The sequence below is a fragment of the Scyliorhinus torazame genome, chromosome 22 (assembly GCF_047496885.1).
Source record: "Scyliorhinus torazame isolate Kashiwa2021f chromosome 22, sScyTor2.1, whole genome shotgun sequence".
Classification (NCBI taxonomy): Eukaryota; Metazoa; Chordata; class Chondrichthyes; order Carcharhiniformes; family Scyliorhinidae; genus Scyliorhinus; species Scyliorhinus torazame.
The window spans coordinates 52452581-52474514 of NC_092728.1; the positions used below are offsets into that span (position 1 = coordinate 52452581).

The window sequence follows — 21934 nt, forward strand, 5'->3', positions numbered from 1 at the left end:
CTACCTACCCCAGCGCACAAAAGATTTGCCTAGCCGCAGGATCCCACTCCGTACAGATCCAGGGATTCTGCATAGTTACCCTAACGGTACAGGGAAGGGAATTCAAAAACTACAAACTTAACGTCCTTCCCCAACTCTGTGCCCCCACCTTGCTGGGCTTAGATTTTCAATGTAACCTACAGAGCCTTACGTTTAAATTCGGCGGCCCCATACCCCCACTCACTATCTGCGGCCTCGCCACCCTCAAGGTGCAACCCCCGTCCTTGTTTGCGAACCTCACCCCGGATTGCAAACCCGTCGCCACTAGGAGCAGACGGTACAGCGCCCAGGACCGGACCTTCATTCGCTCCGAAGTCCAGCGGCTACTAAAGGAGGGCATAATCCAGGCCAGCAATAGTCCCTGGAGAGCGCAGGTGGTAGTAGTGAAGACAGGGGAGAAACAAAGGATGGTCATTGACTATAGCCAGACCATCAACAGGTACACACAACTAGACGCGTACCCTCTCCCCCGCATATCCGACATGGTCAATCGGATTGCCCAGTATAAAGTCTTCTCCACCGTGGACCTCAAGTCCGCCTACCATCAGCTCCCCATCCGCCCAAGTGACCGCAAGTACACAGCCTTCGAGGCAGACGGGCGATTATACCACTTCCTAAGGGTCCCTTTTGGCGTCACAAACGGCGTCTCGGTCTTCCAACGGGAAATGGACCGAATGGTTGATCAACATGGGTTACGGGCCACGTTCCCGTACCTCGACAATGTAACCATCTGCGGCCACGATCAGCAGGACCACGACGCCAACCTCCAAAAATTCCTCCAGACTGCCAAAGCCTTGAACCTCACGTACAATGAGGACAAGTGCGTTTTTAGCACCGATCGGCTAGCCATTCTGGGCTACACAGTGCGCAATGGGATAATAGGCCCCGACCCCGAACGTATGCGCGCACTCATGGAATTTCCCCTCCCGCACTGCCCAAAAGCCCTGAAACGCTGCCTGGGGTTCTTTTCATACTACGCCCAGTGGGTCCCCCAGTACGCAGACAAGGCCCGCCCCCTAATACAGACCACGGCTTTCCCGCTGTCGACAGAGGCTTGCCAGGCTTTCAGCCGCATCAAAGCGGACATCGCAAAGGCCACGATGCGCGCCATCGACGAGTCCCTCCCCTTCCAGGTCGAGAGCGACGCCTCTGACGTAGCTCTCGCGGCTACCCTTAACCAAGCGGGCAGACCCGTGGCCTTTTTCTCCCGAACCCTCCACGCCTCAGAAATCCGCCACTCCTCAGTGGAAAAGGAAGCCCAAGCCATAGTGGAGGCTGTGCGACATTGGAGGCATTACCTGGCCGGCAGGAGATTCACTCTCCTCACTGACCAACGGTCGGTTGCCTTCATGTTCGATAATGCACAGCGGGGCAAGATCAAGAACGACAAGATCTTGCGGTGGAGGATCGAACTCTCCACCTTCAACTATGAGATCTTGTACCGGCCCGGAAAGCTGAACGAGCCGTCTGATGCCCTATCCCGCGGGACATGTGCCAATGCACAAATTGACCGCCTCCAAGCCCTCCACGAGGACCTCTGCCACCCGGGGGTCACTCGGTTTTACCACTTCATCAAGTCCCGCAATCTCCCCTACTCCTTAGAGGAGGTCCGTACAGTCACAAGAGACTGCCACATCTGCGCAGAATGCAAACCGCATTTTTTCAGGCCAGATGGAGCGCACCTGATTAAGGCTTCCCGTCCCTTTGAACGCCTCAGTCTCGATTTCAAAGGGCCCCTCCCCTCCACCGACCGCAACGCGTATTTCCTTAATGTAGTGGACGAATACTCCCGCTTCCCTTTTGCCATTCCCTGCTCCGACATGACCGCGGCCACAGTCATTAAAGCCCTGAACAGCATATTCACACTGTTCGGTTACCCCGCATACGTCCACAGCGACAGGGGGTCCTCTTTCATGAGTGACGAGCTGCGCCAGTTCCTGCTCAGCAAGGGTATAGCTTCAAGCAGGACGACCAGCTACAACCCCCGGGGGAACGGGCAAGTAGAAAGGGAGAACGGCACGGTCTGGAAGGCCGTCCTACTGGCCCTACGGTCCAGGGACCTCCCAGTTTCACGGTGGCAGGAGGTCCTCCCGGACGCTCTCCATTCCATCCGGTCGTTATTATGTACGAGAACTAATCAAACGCCGCACGAGCGTCTCCTTGTCTTCCCTAGGAGGTCCTCCTCTGGAACGTCGCTGCCGACCTGGCTGGCGGCCCCAGGACCCATCCTGCTCCGAAAGCACGTGCGGGCACATAAGGCGGACCCGTTGGTCGAAAGGGTTCACCTCCTCCACGCAAACCCCCAGTACGCCTACGTGGAGTACCCCGACGGCCGACAGGACACGGTCTCCCTGCGGGATCTGGCGCCCGCCGGCACCACGCACACCCCCCCGGCACCATCAACCCAACCGCCCCCCCTTCCTGCCACCGCCGCACCCCGCGACCGCCCCCTTCCCAGGAGGATCAGTCCCCCTCCCCTTTGCACCGACAGCTAAAACCGTGCGGTTCCCGGAGGCGACAACGCTAGTACAAGCACTACCACCACCGCCGGGGCCGAGGCGATCGACACGGACGACCAGACCGCCCGACCGACTCGTGGCATCGATGTAAAACAAAGATGGACTGTCCAATGAACATTTTGTTTTCCTATATCCTCTGTAAATAGTTGTAACAGGACGATACTGTCCAATACGGTCCTACCATGTAACTGTTCTCTCCTCCCAGGACCAGTACTGTAAACCCTTACCACCATACGAAGCATCACCCCGCCGGGTTCATTTTTGACAAGGGGTGAATGTGGTAGTATGTATTGGGGGTCATGTGGGACTGGAAGCCCTAATGTCATTGGCTGACAGATCCCGGGTCCTGGTTGGCCGTTGACCTCATACTCCGCCCTGAAGGCGAAGTATAAGAAGCCGGTGCCTTCCCCCGCATGCCAGTTTACTATCGGGCTGCTGGGGAACAGACACGCTTAATAAAGCCTCATCGAACTTACAGAATTCATTTCTTAACCCTCAGAAAGACAAGAGGAGCTTCTTCCCCATAATCATCGCCAGATGTCTTTTTAAAACTCTGACTCCCTGTGTCCTTCTCCTCTGATGACACCTGCTTGCCTCCTCCCACCCTCAAACTGATCACTCCCAACCCCTCTCCCTCCGTCCCGATCCCCACTCACATTCCTCCCACACCTGAGGCCCCAGTTTCTCCTCTCTCTCCCACACCCCTCTCCCCCATTGCCCTACGAAGACTCCAATCACTTTATTTCCTCGGGGCCGTAATGACCATGTCTGCCCAGCAGTTGCTTACCTGTGGGCTGATGAGCAGTGACCTGAACATGCATAGATGGCCTTCAGCAGCAACTTCTTCAAACTAATGATGTTTGGGGCCCAGAATCCAGGGCTCCTCGGACTTCACCATTTGAGCACTGGGTAGTGAAGAGGGTGGACACTCTAATTTCTCCCCAGTCTATCAAAATGATCACTGACCACCTTGTTGGACCTAGAAGGGAGGCAAACAGTTCTCTGTCACAGATGAGGTGGCTAAGGGGGTTGAAATGGACAAGAGATGAGATAAAGTTAGGTTCTGATAGAGTTCCTCGACGATGGGTAGAATTGAACGACCTTTTCCGATTATATGTATCCCAGCAGTTGCTTCATATCTCTGGTTGCCCTGTAATGTTTTTTTAAAATGTGTTTTTATTCAATTTTTCAATAATTTTTCAAACCACTACAAAGAAAAACAACGAAAAGAAAACATAGCAATAAAACAACTTAACCATTTAACAATTTAACAGTTTAACAAAACAAGGTGGGGGTATCTGCCCTTTACAAATGAAATCCATCCACCACCCAAACCCCCCCCCCCCTCTCCCCTCCTCCCCCCCCACTGCCCGCTCGCCCTGGTTTGCTGCTGCTGCTGACCTCCACCTGACGTTCCGCGAGAAAGTCAAGGAACGGTTGCCATCGCCTGGTGAACCCCTGCAAGGACCCTCGCAAGGCAAACTTTATCCTCTCCAACCTGAGAAACCCCGCCATGTCACTGACCCCAGCCTCTACGCTTGGGGGTTTTGAGTCCCTCCACATTAACAAGAGCCTTCTCCGGACTACCAAGGAGGCAAAGGCCAGAACTCCGGCCTCTTTCGACTCCTGCACTCCAGGATCATCCGATACCCCAAATATCGCTGTCCCCCAGCTCGGTTTTACCCGAGTATCCAAGACCTTGGACATAGCCTTTGCGAAGCCTTTCCAAAATCATGTAAGTGCCGGGCATGCCTAGAACATATTATCATGATTTGTTGGGCTCCCTGAGCACCTCACACACGTGTCCTCCACCCCAAAGAACTTCCTCATTCTCACCACTGTCCTATGCGCCCGGTGCACCACCTTAAACTGAATCAGGCTCAGCCTGGCGCAAGATGAGGAGGAATTGACCCTGCTCAGGGCGTCAGCCCACAGGCCCTCATCCAGCTCCTCACCCAGCTCCTCCTCCCACTTGCCCTTCAGCTCCTGATATATTTCCAATATCTTGCCATCCCCTACCCACCCTATCCTGTATCCTCCGGGCAGGCAGCAGCGGGAATTCCCCCACCTGCTTTTTCACAAACGCCCGAACCTGCATGTACCTAAAGGTATTCCTCGGGTGTAGCCCAAATTTCTCCTCCAGCACCCTCAGACTAGCAAAAGTCCCATCAATGAACAAGTCCCCCATCCTTTTGATACCCGTCCTGTGCCAACCTAGAAACCCCCCTTCTATTCTATCCGGAACGAATCTGTGATTGTTCCGTATCGGGGCCTTTGCCTCCCCCTGTGCCGTCTCCACTGCCCCAGATCCTCAATGTCGCCGCCACCACCGGGCTCATGGTATACCGCATCGGCGGAAGCGGCAGCGGTGCCGTTATCAGTGCCCCCAAGCTAGTATCTGAACAAGACGCCGCTTCCAACCGTTTCCACGCCGCCCCCTCTCCCTCCATTACCCATTTCCAAATCATGGATGTATTCGCTGCCCAGTAATAGCTGCAAAGGTTCGGCAGCGCCAAACCCCCCCCCGACTGCGCTCCAGGAACAGTCTCTTAACACGCGGGGTCCTGTTTGCCCACAAAAATCCCGTAATAATCCTATTTACCCGCTTAAAAAAGGACTTGGGGATGAAAATGGGAAGGCACTGGAAAACGAACAAGAACCTGGGGAGGACCGTCATCTTTACGGACTGCACCCTGCCCGCCAGGGAAAGCGGCAGCATGTCTCACCTCTTAAAGTCCTCCTCCATCTGATCCACCAGCCACGCTAAATTGAGCTTGTACAGGACCCCCAGCTCTTAGCCACCTGAATGCCCAAATAGCGAAAGCTCCTCTTCACCATCTTAAGCAGTAGCTCTCCCAGTCTCTTTTCCTGGCCCCTCGCATGTATCACAAAAAACTCGCTTTTTCCAACATTCAGCGTATACCCCGAAAAGTCTCCAAAATCCCTAAAAATCTGCATGACCTCCCCAATCCCCTCCACCGGATCTGGAATGTACAGGAGCAGGTCATCCGCATACAATGAAACACGATGCTCCTCCCCCCCTGAACCAACCCCCTCCAGTTCCTGGACTCCCTCAACGCCATGGCCAGCGGCTCGATCGCCAGGGCAAACAGCAGAGGGGACATCGTCCCTCGATGTAATCTAAAGTACCCCGACCGCAGCCGGTTCGTCGACACACTCGCTACCGGGGCCTGATACAACAATTTGACCACCCTATAAATTCCTCTCCAAACCCAAATCTGCCTAACACTTCCCACAGGTACTCCCACTCCAACCGATCGAAGGTTTTCTCCATGTCCATTGCCGCTACCACTTCTGCATCCCCCCCCCCCTTCCGAGGGCATCATGATCACATTCAGGAGCCTCTGCACATTCGTATTCAACTGCCTGCCCTTCACAAACCCCGTCTGATCCTCATTGATCACTCCCGGGACACAGTCCTCAATCCTAATGGCCAAAATCTTGGCCAACAGCTTGGCGTCCACTTTAAGGAGTGAAATTGGCCTATAGGAGCCACATTGCAACGGGTCCTTATCTCGCTTGAGAATAAGCGAGATCAGAGCCTGCAACATCGTCGGGGGAAGGGTTCCCTTTTCTTTAGCCTCATTGAAAACCCTCAATAACAGCGGACCCAGCAGCTCCGAGAATTTCCTATAAAACTCTATGGGATAGCCATCCGGTCCCGGGGCCTTGCCCGCCTGCATACCCCCTAACCCCTTAACCAGTTCCTCCATCTTAATCGGGGCCCCCAATTCCTTTACTCGCCCCTCGTCCACCTGTGGAAGCCTCAGTTGGTCCAGGAACTGCCTCATCTCCACCCCCCCCCCTTCCGGGGGTTCTGACTCGTACAATTTGCCATAAAAGTCCTTGAAGACCTCGTTAATCCTAGCCGAGTTCACCCCCCTATCTGTAGTCCCCCCCCAATCTCCCTGGCCGCCTCTCTCTTCCGCAGCTGATGCGCCAACGTCCTACTTGCCTTCTCCCCATACTCGTACACTGCTCCCTGTACCTTCCTCAGCTGAGCCTCAGCCTTCCCCGTGGTAAGCAAGTCAAACTCCGCCTGCAGACTCCGGCGCTCCTTCAACAACCCCTCCTCGGGGGATTCCGCATACCTCCTGTCCACCCTAAGTATCTCCCCCACCAATCTCTCCCTCTCCATCCTATCCCTCTTCTCTCTGTGGGCCTTGACTGAAATTAGCTCCCCTCTGACCACTGCCTTCAGCGCCACCCAGACCACACTCACCAAAACATCCCCATTATTATTGGTCTCCACATAGCTTTGGATACACCTCCGAACCCACCCACAGACCTCGTCTGCCAGTAGCCCCACGTCCGTTCTCCACAGCGGGCGTTGGCCTCTCTCCTCCCCCAGCCCCAACTCCACCCAGTGCGGCGCATGGACCGAGATCGCAATGGCCGAATACTCCACCCCCTCCACTCTCGGGATTAGCGCCCTACTTACCACGAAAAAATCAATCCGCTAGTCTGCCTTGTGCACATGGGAGAAGAAGGAAAACACCTTCGCCTTTGGCCTGGCAAATCTCCCACAGATCCACTTTCCCCCACCTGGTCCAGATACCCCTTAGGACCTTAGCCGCTGCCAGCCTCTTACCCGACCTCGACCTAGTACCGTGTTAAAGCCCTCCCCCCCATTACCAAACTGCATGACTCCAGATCCGGAAACCTACTCAACATCCGCTTCATGAACCCTGCATCGTTTCAGTTCGGAGCATACACATTCACTAGCACCACCCGGGCCCCCTGCAACCTGCCACTCACCATAACATATCGACCCCCTTTATCCGTCACAATACAAGCCGCCTCAAATGACACCCGCTTGCTCACAAAAATTGCGACTCCCCTGTTCTTCGCATCCAGCCCTGAGTGGAAAACCTGCCCCACCCATCCTTTCCTCAGCCTGGTTTGATCTGCGATCTTCAGGTGCGTTCCTTGTAGCATGGCTACGTCTGCCTTTAGCCCCTTTAAGTGCGAAAACACAAGGGCCCTCTTGACCAGCCTATTCAGGCCTCTCACGTTCCACGTGATCAGCCTGGTCGGGGGGCTAGCCATCTCTTTTTTTAGGCCAGCTACGTGTCCGCGCCTCCTGCACCCTCCAGCCCCCTGGTTGCCCTGTAATGTTAAGTACTGTGAACAAGTCAATAACTAATAAGGCTGCTCCAACTTTTTATCAACATGCAGTTTTGTGGTAAATCCACACTTAAGCTGAATAGCTCTTTCACAACTCGGTGCAGATGATGCACAATTTGACAGTGGTACTGATGTATCTCAGTTCTGCGGGGGTTCTCTGTGCTGAAGTTATGCACTGATCGATCTCTCTGAGATAAATGAATTCTGGCTGCTTTGTTACCACTGTGGTTTGACCTGTCTTCGAATTTTCTGTTCTTTGCTATAATAGAAGTTTAACTTTGACAGCTTCACAGCATGACACACCTATGATACTAAGTGGAAATGCAGTATTAGCCTTTCACAATGTATTCATTACAGAAGTGATTATACTTCAGTTACATTTTTGTTTGCTATGAGGTATTTTGGGAGGTCTTAGTGAATTGAAAGGCATTCTACAAATATAGACTATTTCAGTCTTTCATTTCTTTCCCTCTTTCCTCTCAATTTTCTTCTTCCCTCCTTTCCCCCCCTTCCTTCCCATCTTGCCCGGTTAAACATGGCCTTGATTTTAAAATTCTCAGCCTTGTTTTCAAATTCCTCTCTGACTACTCCCTTTCTCTGTAATCTCCTCCAGCTCCAAAAGCATCATAATATAATCTTTATTGTCACAAGTAGGCTTACATTAACACTGCAACTGCGAAAAGCATCTAGTCGCCACATTCCGGCGCCTGTTCAGGTACACGGGGGGAATTCAGAATGTCCAAATAGCATGTCTTTCGGGACTTGTGGGAGGAAAACGGAGCACCTGGAGGGAACCCATGCAGACACGGGGAGAACGTGCAGACTCCGCACAGACAGTGACCCAAGCCGGGAATCGTACCTGGGACCCTGGCGCTGTGAAACCATAGTGCTAGCCACTGTGCTACCATGCTGCCCTAGTCCTGCACTCCTCTAATTCTGGCCTCTTCAACATCCCCAATTGTAATCACAGTTTGAATTGGTGGTTGTGCTTTCAAAACCTTGGGCCCTAAGCTCTGATGTTTCCTCCGGAAACCTCTCTATCCTCCCTCAAGACACTTTTCAAACCTACCTCTTTGACCAACCCAAATTTCTCCTTATGGGGCTCAGTCTCAAAGCTATGTATAACGTTCTTGTTAAAGTACCTTTGGACGTTCAAGTATATTAAAGTCACCATATAAAAACAAGTTGTTTTTTTCCTTTATTTTTCTCTTTCGTTCTTACATGTTCTTCTTTCCGTCCCTTCTCTTGGCTTTGTTTGTGCTGATCTTCAATGTTCGATCAAGCTTTCACCTTCAGCTTTCCAATAGTTGACATTCCAATTAGATGTGATGGAAGGAGATTCATATTGGTTGATGGTGATAATCTGTTAATGTCACAACTGCAACCATATTTTGCCAGAGAAGGTGCTCTGTCATTTTTGCTCTTGAAAGTGGACCTTCAGGAGCTAACATTGCATCACATTTTATTCCCTTGAATTCTTGCTAGTAAGTCATACAGAAGTATGAATGGTTACAAATTTCTTAACTCGACAGTTTTGATGAAAATTAGTGGGCTGGATTTAATGCAGCACTTTCATAGAATCCCTATAGTGCAGAAGGAGGCCATTCGGCCCATCGAGTCTGCACCAACTCTCTGAAAGAGCACCCCGCTTTGGCTCACTGCCCCGCCCTAACCCCGTAGCCCCACAACCCCACCTAATCTGCGCATCCCTGGACACGAAGGGGCAATTTAGTGTGGCCGGTCCACCCAACCTGCACATCTTTGGCCTGTGGAAAGAAACCAGAGCACCCGGAGGAAACCTACGCAGACACGGGGAGAAAGTGCAAATTCCACACAGATAGTCACCTTGCCCTTTCCCAGAGCCCGCACGTGTACATCCGTTGGCATCATTGAGCAATGTGGAGCAGGAGCCCTGGTCAAGGATTCTCATTCTCGGTTCCTTTTGCTTCTTCTCCCAGGCTCGGTGGAGATCCGCTAACTGCAGAAATCCAGTGACCTTTCTGATTGATGCCAACTGCTCAGTATCAAAGGGTGGGCAGGGGTTGCCTCCATTTTTAATGGATCAAGGAGCCGAATCTTCACAGCATATTTAGATGAAGATTCATTTCTTTTGAATCTTTCCAAAGCTATGGGCCATATTCTGGGCTCTCGCAGACTCCCATGTTGGTCAACCTTCACAGTTGTACTGATATATTAGAAGTCATCATGGCCGGGGGTGTTTAATTTTCTCCGTTTTATGATGAGTGCCTGTACTTCGATCCTATCTGCATGGTTTTAATGCAGTTTATATAATTTACTCAAAATGAATCTATGGTAGTAATCAAATAACAAAAAGTTAACGCAAGCACATCAAGCAGGCTGCTAAATATAATGCACCAAGGGGATTAACCCCACATAAGGAGGATATCCAGAAATCTGACTTTGTGATGCAGCACGGATATTGCACCTACTTTATATGAAGGACAAGATATATTTTCTTGAATTGTAGTAAAGAAGTAAAATAGTTAGCTCATACATAGTTCAGTCTCCATTTTAAAATTATGTCTTATGTCCTTAGTTTTATACTTTCATTGTCAATTCCTATGACCGTATTTATAAATAGGATGCCCAATGTGAATTTGTCACACTGTAAATGCCTCATTAGTAGCAATCTCATACCTAACTGAGAATGACAAGGCTAATATTTCAGTGTCATACTGAGGGAACACCACTCTCCCTGTGTGTTCCGGGCCGCCCAGGTGGATGTACAGTGTCCCATGGGAGCTTTTCGAAGAATAGCAGCGGAATTCTCCCTGTTGTCCTGGCTAAAATGTCTTCCTCAACACCTCAAATCAAATGTTTTTGGTTAGTATTACATGATTGCTTGTGAAAACCTGCTCTGTGCATGTTTGGCTGCCCCGTTTCCTGCTTTACAACAGTGACTACACTTCAAAAATACTTAATTGGTTGTAAACCATTTTGTGCAATTCTAAGTTCACGAAAGGCACGTTACAAATGCAAGTCCTCCCTCCCTCCTTCCCTCCCTTTCTGTCTCCCTCTCGCCCTCCTCTCCTTTCTTCTCTCCCTTTCGTTCCTCCCTTCCCCTCCCTTTCCCTCCCTTCTCCCTCCTTCTCCATCCATCTCTCCCTCCATCTCTTCCTCCCTTCTCCTCTCTCCCACTTCTTTCCATTGTGAGATACCACTGTCAGCTCCAGACTGGAAGCTGATGAATTGCCAGATAGATAATAATATGCAACTTGTGGAGATGGAATGTGAAGCACAGAATGCAACATGAGGGGCAGATTTTCCAAATCAGCAATGGATTAATATCTGCCTAAGGTTAGAACACCGAGAAACACAATAAGAAGCATAATAAGTATTCTTTTATGAGATGCACGATTTGGAAAAATACTCTTGGATCCAAGGACATTATTTTTTTTCAATAAATTCATCGTGCTTATACTCCAACTCCTGAGTTGCAAACAGCATTCAGCACTCCCATGTCCCCCAGTCTTGTCTTAAATTGAAATGATTTCCACTGGTTGGAGTACATGGAGTGGAGATTTGGGAGCTTATTAAAGTAGAGATATAGCGAGATGTGTTCAGTCAGAGCTTGTTAAATCTTGCTGTCAGCTGATGGAATGCTTCGTCTTGCAATTTTGCAGCAGCAACTGTTTAAAATAAAAGTTATAAATATTTAATTTAGCTACCGGCAGTATGCAAATGCTATTGTACTTCAGATGGTGACAGCAGAGAAAGAATCTTTTATCCCGGCTCTGTAATAAAAGGCAAATTCAGTTTATTTGCAAAAAACCTCTTCCTCCATTTCATTGAATTTCTGAAATGTCACCTGTTTTAAGGAGGATCTTTTTTTGAGTTTTTAAGTATTGTAGGGTCATGGAAAATAAGGTTTGTTATTTTTAATTTTTAATTCATTCACGGGATGTGGGCATCGTTGGCTAGGCCAGCATTTTTTGTCCATCCCTGACTACCCGAGGTTTGCTCGGCCATTGCAGAGGACAGTTAAGAGTCAACCACACTGCTGTGACTCTGGAGTTACATGTAGGCCAGACCAGGTCAGGATGGCAGATTTCCTTCCCGAGAGGACATTAGTGAACCAGATGGATTCTTTTTAAATGACAATCGACAATGGTTTCATGGTCATCATTGGACTTTTAATTCTAGATTTTTTTAAATTGAGATCGAATTTCCCACATATCCTTGGTGGGATTCGAACCTAGATCCCCAGAGCGTTACCCTGGATCTCTGGATTATTAGTCCAGTAGAAAATATCACTGCACCACTGTCTACCCAGATTCTCACATCAGGGGCGAAATTCTCCGGAAATGGCGCGATGTCCGCCGACTGGCACAAATCAGACGGGCATCGCGCCGCCCCAAAGGTGCGGAATGCTCCGCATCTTTGGGGGCCGAGGCCCGACCTTAAGGGGCTAGGTCGGCGCCGGACGAATTTCCGCCCCGCCAGCTGGCAGAAAAGGCCTTTGGTGCCCCGCCAGCTGGCGCGGAAATGACATCTCCGGGTGGCGCATGCGCGCGAGCGTCAGCGGCCGCTGACAGCTTCCCACGCATGCGCAGTGAAGGGAGTCTCTTCTGCCTCCGCCATGGTGGAGACCGTGGCGGAGGCGGAAGGGAAAGAGTGCCCCCACGGCACAGGCCCGCCCGCGGATCGGTGGGCCCCGATCGCGGGCCAGGCCACCGTGGGGGCACCCCCCGGGGCCAGATCGCCCCGTGCCCCCCCCAGGACCCCGGAGCCCGCCCGCGCCGCCTTGTCCCGCCGGTAAGGTAGGTGGTTTAATTTACGCCGGTGGGACAGGCATTTTAGCGGCGGGACTTCGGCCCATCTGGGCCGGAGAATCGCGGGGGGGGGCCCCGCCAACCGGAACGGCGCGATTCCCGCCCCCGCCGAATCTCTGGTGCCGGAGACTTCGGCAACCGGCGGGGGCGGGATTCACACCAGCCCTCGGCGATTCTCCGACCCGGCGGGGGGTCAGAGAATTTCGCCCCAGATTCCTAAAGCACGGTGGCACAGTGGTTAGCACTGCTTTCTCACCGGTCCAGGATCCTGGGTTCAAAACCGGCCTCGGTCAATGTCTGTGTTGAGTTTGCACGTTCTCCCCGTGTCTGCGTGGGTTTCCTCTGGGTGCTCTGGTTTCCTCCAACAGTCCCAAGATGTGCAGGTTAGGTGGATTGCCCATTAGTGCCAAAAGGTTGGTTGGGGATAGGGTGGAGGAGTGGTCTTAAGTAGGGTGCTATTTCCAAGGGCCGGTGCAGACTTGATGGGCCAGATGACCTCTTTCTGCACTGTAAATTCTAAGATTTGGCATCAAACCAAAAATCAGTTTCTCGACACGGGAGGAATTTGGGAAATTAAGCTCTCAAGACTTTAAAGGCAGGTTAAAAGCAGGTCGAGCTTCCTGACAATTAACATTGGAAGGCCCTTTGCATGGATCACCATGCCATGCATGCTCATTAAATGGCCTGCTCACTTGAATTGCGTTCCCACTCCAGATTAAGTTCCCTGCCAGCAAGGAATTGGAAGGTTCAGTTTTGCAACTGGGCCTATGTGGATGTGGACCTGGCAAGGTAGAGCCCTTCCATGATTAACAATGAGTTGCCGCTGCATTGTCCTCTTTGGGGACTGTCTGTAAGTGTCAGCCTATGCTTGAAACATTGGGGTGGCAGAGCAGGTTGCGTGGAAGTTTACCAAGGAAGGGTTAAAGGGTGGAACAGCGACTGGGCAAAGGAGGAAGAGGAAGTGTTGAAGGGGACATGAGGAAGAACCTTTTTATGCAGAGGGTAGTGGGTGTCTGGAATTTACTGCCCGAGTTGGTGGCGGAGGCAGAGACCCTAAACACTTTAAAATTACCTGGACCTGCACCTTAAGTGCTCTAAGCTACCGGCCTATAAATAAGGCACACGGACCTTCGACCCCCATGAGGTAATGATGGGGATGATAACTTTCTGCCGGCCCCCACCACGGGAAATGGGGGGTTGGGGGGGGGGGTGCTCCTCGAGGGTGCATATTTAATCAGCTGAACAGCGCAAGACCGACAGCGGTCAGCTGTCCCATGACCCGGCGGAAACCACTCCCATCGAACCTGGACTCCTGACTGGAGATTCTGGCCCATCTTACTGTCAGTCCGACTGTGGAATGTAGAGCAGGTACACTTGAAACCGTGCTCTCGATGGCGAGTAGCGAAACTGACAGGGGAAATTATTCTATCTGCTCTGGGATGTCACACTACAACAGATCTCTCGTCTTACTGATGTTGAGACAAGTAAACTGTTTTACATTTGTTATTTGCTCGGTTGAGTGGGCAAATTTGCTGTGTGTAATCAGGTATGTGAGAGCACCCCAGTACCAGTCCTTATTGTTTTATTCATTTACGGGATGTGGATGTCGCTGGCTAGGCCAGCATCTATTGCACACCCCTAGTTGCCCTTGAGAAAGTGGCGGTGAGCTGCCTTCTTGAAGCGCTGCAGTCCCTGTGGTGTAAGTATACCCACAGTGCTGTTAGGGAGGGAGTTCCAGGATTTTGATCCAGCTACAGTGAAGGAACGGGCGATATATTTCCAAGTCGGGAAGGTGGGTGACTTGGAGGGGAACTTTCAGCTGTTGTGTTCCCATGTGCCTGACTGTCCATTGAGGGTAGTGGCTTTTTCACTCAGGGCGTCTCTCTCTCCTGCTGACCTTGTAAGGCTTTTCCATTTCGGGGGTTCTCGGGCGCACATGTCACGAAACCTCCTTCTGGAGTCAACTGCTACCTATGTGAATTCCATTCATTCTTGGAAATGCTAATGACTACATTTGTTCGTGTCTGACCGGCATTTTCTTTCCCAGGCCAATGAAACGTTTGCCTTTGTCGGGAATGTTACGCACTACGCCACGGTCTGGCTGAACATTTCCTCGGAAATCCGGACATTCCTGGAAGATGGCAAGCTCCAGAATCGCATCAGTTGGCTGCAGCAGGTAGGTGCACTTGCACACTGTGCCAGCCTGTGACGCAGCAGGGTGAATGAAGCCGAATGGCAGACAAGATTCGATGACCTTTTGCCCCACGCTTCTGTCAAATTGCTGTAATCCTTTTAAAGTGATTTGTTTTTTTTTTACACTGGCTTAAAAGGCATTTATGCAACATAGCAGCACAGATCACGTACCCCAATTGCAGCACTAACCGGATCTCATCAGACTGTCAGAACAAATTCTTTCACCACCGTGAATCTATTCAGAAGAAATGGAACTCTGTTGTCCGTTAGCATGACCAGAAGGGTTGCATGTTACAGGTTTGCTTGTCTTAACAATTAAATTGGATGTGGAAAACAATTGCATACAAGCTTTGAATCAGCCTAAGGGGCACATTTATAAGAACACTGACTTCATTTGTGTTTAATGAGAGTACTTAATTGATGAAGTGCTTCATGATACAGTGTTCTGAGGGGGTTCTGAACCCAGAGAATGTTATAAGAACAAAGAAGAACAAAGAAATGTACAGCACAGGAACAGGCCCTTCAGCCCTCCAAGCCCGTGCCGACCATACTGCCCGACTAAACTACAATCTTCTACACTTCCTGGGTCCGTATCCTTCTATTCCCATCCTATTCATATATTTGTCGAGATGCCCCTTAAATGTCCCTATCGTCCCTGCTTCCACTACCTCCTCCGGTAGTGAGTTCCAGGCACCCACTACCCTCTGCGTAAAAAACTTGCCTCGTACATCTACTCTAAACCTTGCCCCTCTCACCTTAAACCTATGCCCCCTAGTAATTGACCCCTCTACCCTGGGGAAAAGCCTCTGACTATCCACTCTGTCTATGCCCCTCATGATTTTGTATACCTCTATCAGGTCGCCCCTCAACCTCCTTCGTTCCAGTGAGAACAAACCGAGTTTATTCAATCGCTCCTCATAGCTTATGCCCTCCATACCAGGCAACATTCTGGTAAATCTCTTCTGCACCCTCTCTAAAGCCTCCACATCCTTCTGGTAGTGTGGCGACCAGAATTGAACACTATACTCCAAGTGTGGCCTAACTAAGGTTCTATACAGCTGCAACATGACTTGCCAATTCTTATACTCAATGCCCCGGCCAATGAAGGCAAGCATGCCGTATGCCTTCTTGACTACCTTCTCCACCTGTGTTGCCCCTTTCAATGACCTGTGGACCTGTACTCCTAGATCTCTTTGACTTTCAATACTCTTGAGGGTTCTACCATTCACTGTATATTCCCTACCTGCATTAGCCCTTCCAAAATGCATTACCTCACATTTGTCCGGATTAAACTCCATCTGCCATCTCTCCGCCCAAGTCTCCAGACAATCTAAATCCTGCTGTATCCTCAGACAGTCCTCATCGCTATCCGCAATTCCACCAACCTTTGTGTCGTCTGCAAACTTACTAATCAGACCAGTTACATTTTCCTCCAAATCATTTATATATACTACAAAGAGCAAAGGTCCCAGCACTGATCCCTGTGGAACACCACTGGTCACAGCCCTCCAATTAGAAAAGCATCCCTCCATTGCTACCCTCTGCCTTCTATGGCCTAGCCAGTTCTGTATCCACCTTGCCAGTTCACCCCTGATCCCGTGTGACTTCACCTTTTGTACTAGTCTACCATGAGGGACCTTGTCAAAGGCCTTACTGAAGTCCATATAGACAACATCTACTGCCCTACCTGCATCAATCATCTTAGTGACCTCCTCGAAAAACTTATCTGCTACTTAAAATAACTGTTCAGGATCATAGATTTTCAGAGAGATTTTTTTTAATGCCATATTTTCCCTCTTGGCTAATCCCCTGCACTCATAGGACTGGAGCCCCTTCGTAGGGAACAATTTATAGGGCCCCCGCACTTCGACTGCCTACCCAACCTTCGTGGGTGAGCTTTAATATCGAGAATGGGTGAGCTCTTTGAGCGTTGGTGATACTGCAACCTAGCCTAGCTGTGATCTGTCTTCATTTGTTGCCATGATGTGGAGATGCCGGAGTTGGACTGGGGTGAGATCAGTAAGAAGTCTTACAACACCAGGTTAAAATCCAACAGCTTTGTTTTAAATCACTAGCTTTCTGAGCACTGCTCTTTTATTTTGATTCACCTGAGGAGAGAGCAATGCTCCGAAAGCTAGTGATTTGAAACAAACCTGTTAGACTTTAACCTGGTGTTGTAAGGCTGTTCATTTGCTGCAACATGCCTTTATCCAGTTTCTGTGGTGTTACACTTGCAAGTATTCACCGCAAATGCTGCCACCTTCCAGAGGACATTCCCAGGACAATTGCAAACCTAAATACACTCTCAGGGATCCTCGGCCGTAGCTTCCAAAGGTCACCAGCCAAGGCAATCAGCCCAATCATTCCAGATCTTTAAGTGTTCAGTTTGGTTCATTATTGATAATCTCAAGTTCATACATCATAGTTTCCCTGAGCAGGCTGTACTCAGGATATGCTAAGCAACGTACCACCTTAGAATGAGATGTTGAACCGAGATTGAGGGTAGACTTAAAGGAATGGAGTGTATGCTCAAAAGAAGAACAATGTTTTTCTCCCATGTGCCCTGACCAACATTTATTCCTCAACCTTCACAACGGAAAACATATGATTGGTCATTTTTCTTTATTCGTTCATGCGATGTGGGCCTCACTGGCTGGGACAGCATTTTTTGGCCACCTCTAATTGCCCTTGAGAAGGTGGCGATGAGCTGACTTCTTGAACCGCTGCAGTCCATGTGGTGTAGGTACACCCAAAGCGCTGTTAGGGAGGGAGTTCCAGAATTTCGACCTAACCTTATCTCATTGCTGGTTGTGCTGTACTCCTATCGTGCCAACATTAGAACACACTTCAAAAGTACTCAATTGATTGGGAAGTTCCTACAACAGTGAGGCTCTATATCAATTCAAGTCCTTCCTCCCACTCTTTCACATTACTGAGGCTTTGTGTCCATCACCGTCTCCATGGTCTTCAGTTTGCCATTTTAAAGCAAACACACTTGGGAGTGCTGCATTGAATTCAAAGCAATACCGTGTGTGCCACAACACTGGTCTCTAAACCTATTGCGTTCAGGAAGAAAAGTGAAGACAAGTATATTTTATTGATGTATAGGATTGTCCATTCAGACAGATGGAGATGCCTCGTGTATTAATTCAGTTGTTCACCTGTTCTACATTGTATATGCTCACTGTATGTTTCCTCACAGGTCAAAGGGTCAGTGGGAGGGAGTAGATTCAGATCTTGAGGCCACCGACCCTCATGCAGACCCAGAAACGGGCGTGAGAGTGTAGCTAAGGCCTTGCTGCTGACCAAATAGCCATGAAGTGCAGCTGGAATAGGAAAGAAACCGTGTTTAAATTGATGAGTAACACTGCACAGTTGTTTAACACTGTTTGACCTATGTATGTATCTTGATTCAAGAAACTGCAGAATTTTTTAAGTGAAGTATTGTTGTTTAAGTATCAGATACAGTCAGTCCTTCCTTAACGCTGACGTTAAGGTTCCTAATAAAGTAGTGATCATCATATGCTTTAATGTTGCCACTTTCAGTTTAACGTTGTTTGTCATGGACTTCCTATTCTGTGGCCTATCTCTTCACAAACCCTCCCCCCAGCACTTCGGCTCTAGCTAACCTCCCCAATCTCACTTTTTCTCCCCTCTCCGACCTCTCCTCCTCTCCCGGACCTTACCTCGTCTCCCGTCCCTGACCTCACCACCCCAACATCTCTTTTCCTCCCCTCCCCAACATCTCTTTTCCTCCCCTACCCAACATCTCTTTTCCTCCCCTACCCAACCTCTCCTCCCCTCCCCTGCCTCCTCTACCCGCCTTGGCCTCAGCTCCCCTCCCCTCCGCTCCCTGGCCTCCACTGCTGGCTTCGCCCATACTGAATTCCTACTGAAGTCCTGGGTTTCATCTAGTGGCAGAAGCTGGTACCTGCACCAACCAAGCTCTGCTGCTAGATAGAGCCTGATTAATCAGACAGTGCTGTACCTGCATGGCGAGTGTATTTTTCAGTTGCATACTGTGTAGTGTTTCTTTTATAATTAGTGATGCATTTTATGTTGCAACTTATTTGAGCCAGGAACACACAGTGCTGTACATTTATAATTCAGTATTTCAACTTGTACATTGGGCTGGATTCGCCGATTCGAAGACTAAGTGCTGACGGCGGCATGGGAACAGTGGCGTTTTACGCCCGAAAAAACGGTGCAAAAGCTGCACCAATCCGCCGTCTGGTGGGGAGCTAGCAGGCACACAGCGTAAAGCCCCCGGCTTTACCTGCGCATAAGGCCAGAGAATTGCCGGGTCCGTGGGTGCGCATGCTCACAGCGGCGGTCTGCAGTGGCCGCGCCGTGCACGGACCCGGCCAGCCAAAACTGCTCCCCTGTAATCAGCCTCGCCACTCCCGGGATACCTCCACCAGTGCCCCAAACCCCCGCCAAAGCCGTCCTGCCCGCGGAACGGCTCCCCCCCACCCCCCAACTGTGGCGGCGCTGGACTCAGTCCGCAGCCGCCACGCCGGGTTCCCGAAAATGAAAAGGACATGTTCCACGCCATCGGGGGCAGAGCATCGGGAGAGGGCCTCGGGTGACGTCCTGAGGCTGTCCCGACGGCATGCAAGTACGCCGTTTTTGAGGGGGCGGAGCATTGCAAAAGCGGTGCCGCCCCCAATTTCGGCGCAAACGGGGATTCTCCGGCCGATCACCGAACGCCATTTCGGCATCGGCGACTGGAGAATCCCGCCCATTGTTTTTTTCTGGGCAAGAAATGTCCTAAGGAACTTATCTCTGGATTTATCATTGATTCTTATTGGAACATATGATTTACTTAAAGTCGTTTCATATAAAGTTGTGATGTTCAGGAACGCAGCCACAACTAGATTTACTGTAAAGTTTGCATAAATCAGTAGGGATTTTGTGCCCCTTGAAAAAGATGCTGAAGAATAGTTAAAAAAAAATATATATTTATTAAAGTTTTTAAACACAATTTTTCTCCCTTACAAACAATAGCCCCCCCCCCCACCCTCGTAACAAAAAAAAAAACGAGAAATCGCGCAGAGCAAGATATATACATGGCAAAATTATATATTTACACAACTTTGTACACTGGCCCTCACCCGTACGTGCCAGATTCCCCCACCCTTCATGTTATCTCTTGCTCATCCACCCTCCCAGGCAGTCCCCCCCCCCCCCCCCCCCCCCAGGACGTCCCCTCCACCCCCCCCCCCCCCCCCCCCCCCCCCGCGCCCCAAGGTTGCTGCTGCTGCTGACCGACCTTCCTCTAACTCTCCGCGAGATAGTCTAGGAACGGTTGCCACCGCCTGTAGAACCCCTGCGCAGACCCTCTCAAGGCAAACGTAATCCTCTCCAACTTTATGAACCCAGCCATATCATTTATCCAGGCCTCCAGGCTGGGGGGGGCTTCACCTCCTTCCACATTAGCAAGATCCTTCGCCGGGCTACTAGGGACGCAAAGGCCAGAATGCCGGCCTCTTTCGCCTCCTGCACTCCCGGTTCGTCCACTACTACAAATATTGCTAGCCCCCAGCTTGGCTTGACCCGGACTTTCAGCACCTGAGATATTGCTCCCGCCACTCCTCTCCAGAACCCCTCCAGTGCCGGGCATGACCAAAACATATGGACATGGTTCGCCGGGCTCCCTGAGCACCTTCCACATCTGTCCTCTACCCCAAAGAACCTACTCAACCTCGCCCCCGTCAAGTGCGCTCTGTGGACCACCTTAAATTGTATCAGGCTAAGCCTGGCACACGAGGAGGAGGAATTAACCCTACCTAAGGCATCAGCCCACAGACCTTCCTCAATCTCCTCCCCCCAGCTCCTCCTCCCATTTACCCTTCAACTCTTCTACCAGCGCTTCCCCCTCTTCTTTCAACTCCTGGTGTATTTCCGACACCTTGCCCTCCCCGACCCATACACCCGAGATCACCCTATCTTGAACTTCTTGTGCCGGGAGCAACGGGAATTCCCTCACCTGTCGCCTCACAAAAGGCCTCACCTGCATATATCTAAAGGCATTTCCCGGGGGTAACTCAAACTTGTCCTCCAGTGCCCCTAGGCTCGCAAACGTCCCGTCGATGAACATGTCCCCCATTCTTCCAATCCCCGCCCGATGCCAGCTCTGGAACCCCCCTGTCCATCTTCCCCGGGACAAACCGGTGGTTACCCCTGATCGGGGGCCACACTGATGCTCCCATTGCACCCCGGTGCCGTCTCCACTGGCCCCAGATCTTTAGTGTTGCCGCCACCACCGGGCTCGTGGTACACTTTGTCGGCGAGAGCGGCAGCGGTGCCGTCACCAACGCCCCCAGGCTCGTTCCTTTACAGGACGCCATCTCCATCCTCTTCCATGCCGCCCCCTCTCCCTCCAAAACCCACTTGCGGATCATCGCCACATTTGCTGCCCAGTAGTAGCTCCCCAGGTTTGGCAGCACCAACCCTCCTCGGTCCCTACTGCGTTCCAGGAACCCTCTCCTTACTCTCGGGGTCTTATTCGCCCACACAAACCCCATAATACTCCTGCCTACTCTCTTAAAAAAGGCCATAGTGATCATGATGTGTAGGCACTGAAACACAAACAGAAACCTTGGAAGGACCACCATTTTGACCGACTGCACTCTACCCGCCAGCGAGAGCGGTAACATGTCCCATCTTTTGAAATCCTCCTCGTCAGATTCAGTTTATGTAGGGTCCCCCAACGCCTGGCTATCTGGATCCCCAGATACCGAAAGCTCCCCTCCGCCCTCCTCAGCGGTAGGTCCCCTATCCCTCTTTCTTGGTCCCCCGCGTGTAATACAAAGAGCTCATTCTTCCCTACATTGAGCTTATAGCCCGAAAGCTCCCCAAACTCCCTTAGAGTCTGCATGACCTCCACCATCCCCTCCATTGGATCCGCCACGTACAGCAACAGGTCATCCGCATATAGCGACACCCGATGCTCTTCTCCCCCTCGGACCACCCCCCTCCATTTATTAGACTCCCTCAATGACATGGCCAATGGTTCGATCGCCAATGCGAACAACAGGGGGGACAGGGGGCACCCCTGCCTCGTCCCTCGGTACAGTCGAAATTACTCCGACCTCCGCCGGTTCGTCACTACACTCGCCATCGGGGCTCTGTAAAGGAGCTTAACCCAATTGATAAACCCTACCCCGAACCCAAACCTACGCAGCACCTCCCAGAGGTACTCCCACTCTACTCGGTCAAAGGCCTACTCCACGTCCATAG

General features: G+C 50.9%; 1 protein-coding gene across 3 annotated transcripts in view; it reads left to right on the forward strand.

Annotated features, from left to right (window-relative positions):
- Window positions 1–21934, forward strand: part of abca2 (ATP-binding cassette, sub-family A (ABC1), member 2) — a 739176-nt gene that overhangs the window by 438053 nt on the left and 279189 nt on the right. For all 3 annotated transcript variants that reach the window (XM_072488215.1, XM_072488216.1, XM_072488217.1), the window contains one exon: window positions 14547–14675. In XM_072488215.1, coding sequence (XP_072344316.1) covers window positions 14547–14675 — 129 coding nt within the window. The remainder of the gene's footprint in view (window positions 1–14546; window positions 14676–21934) is intronic.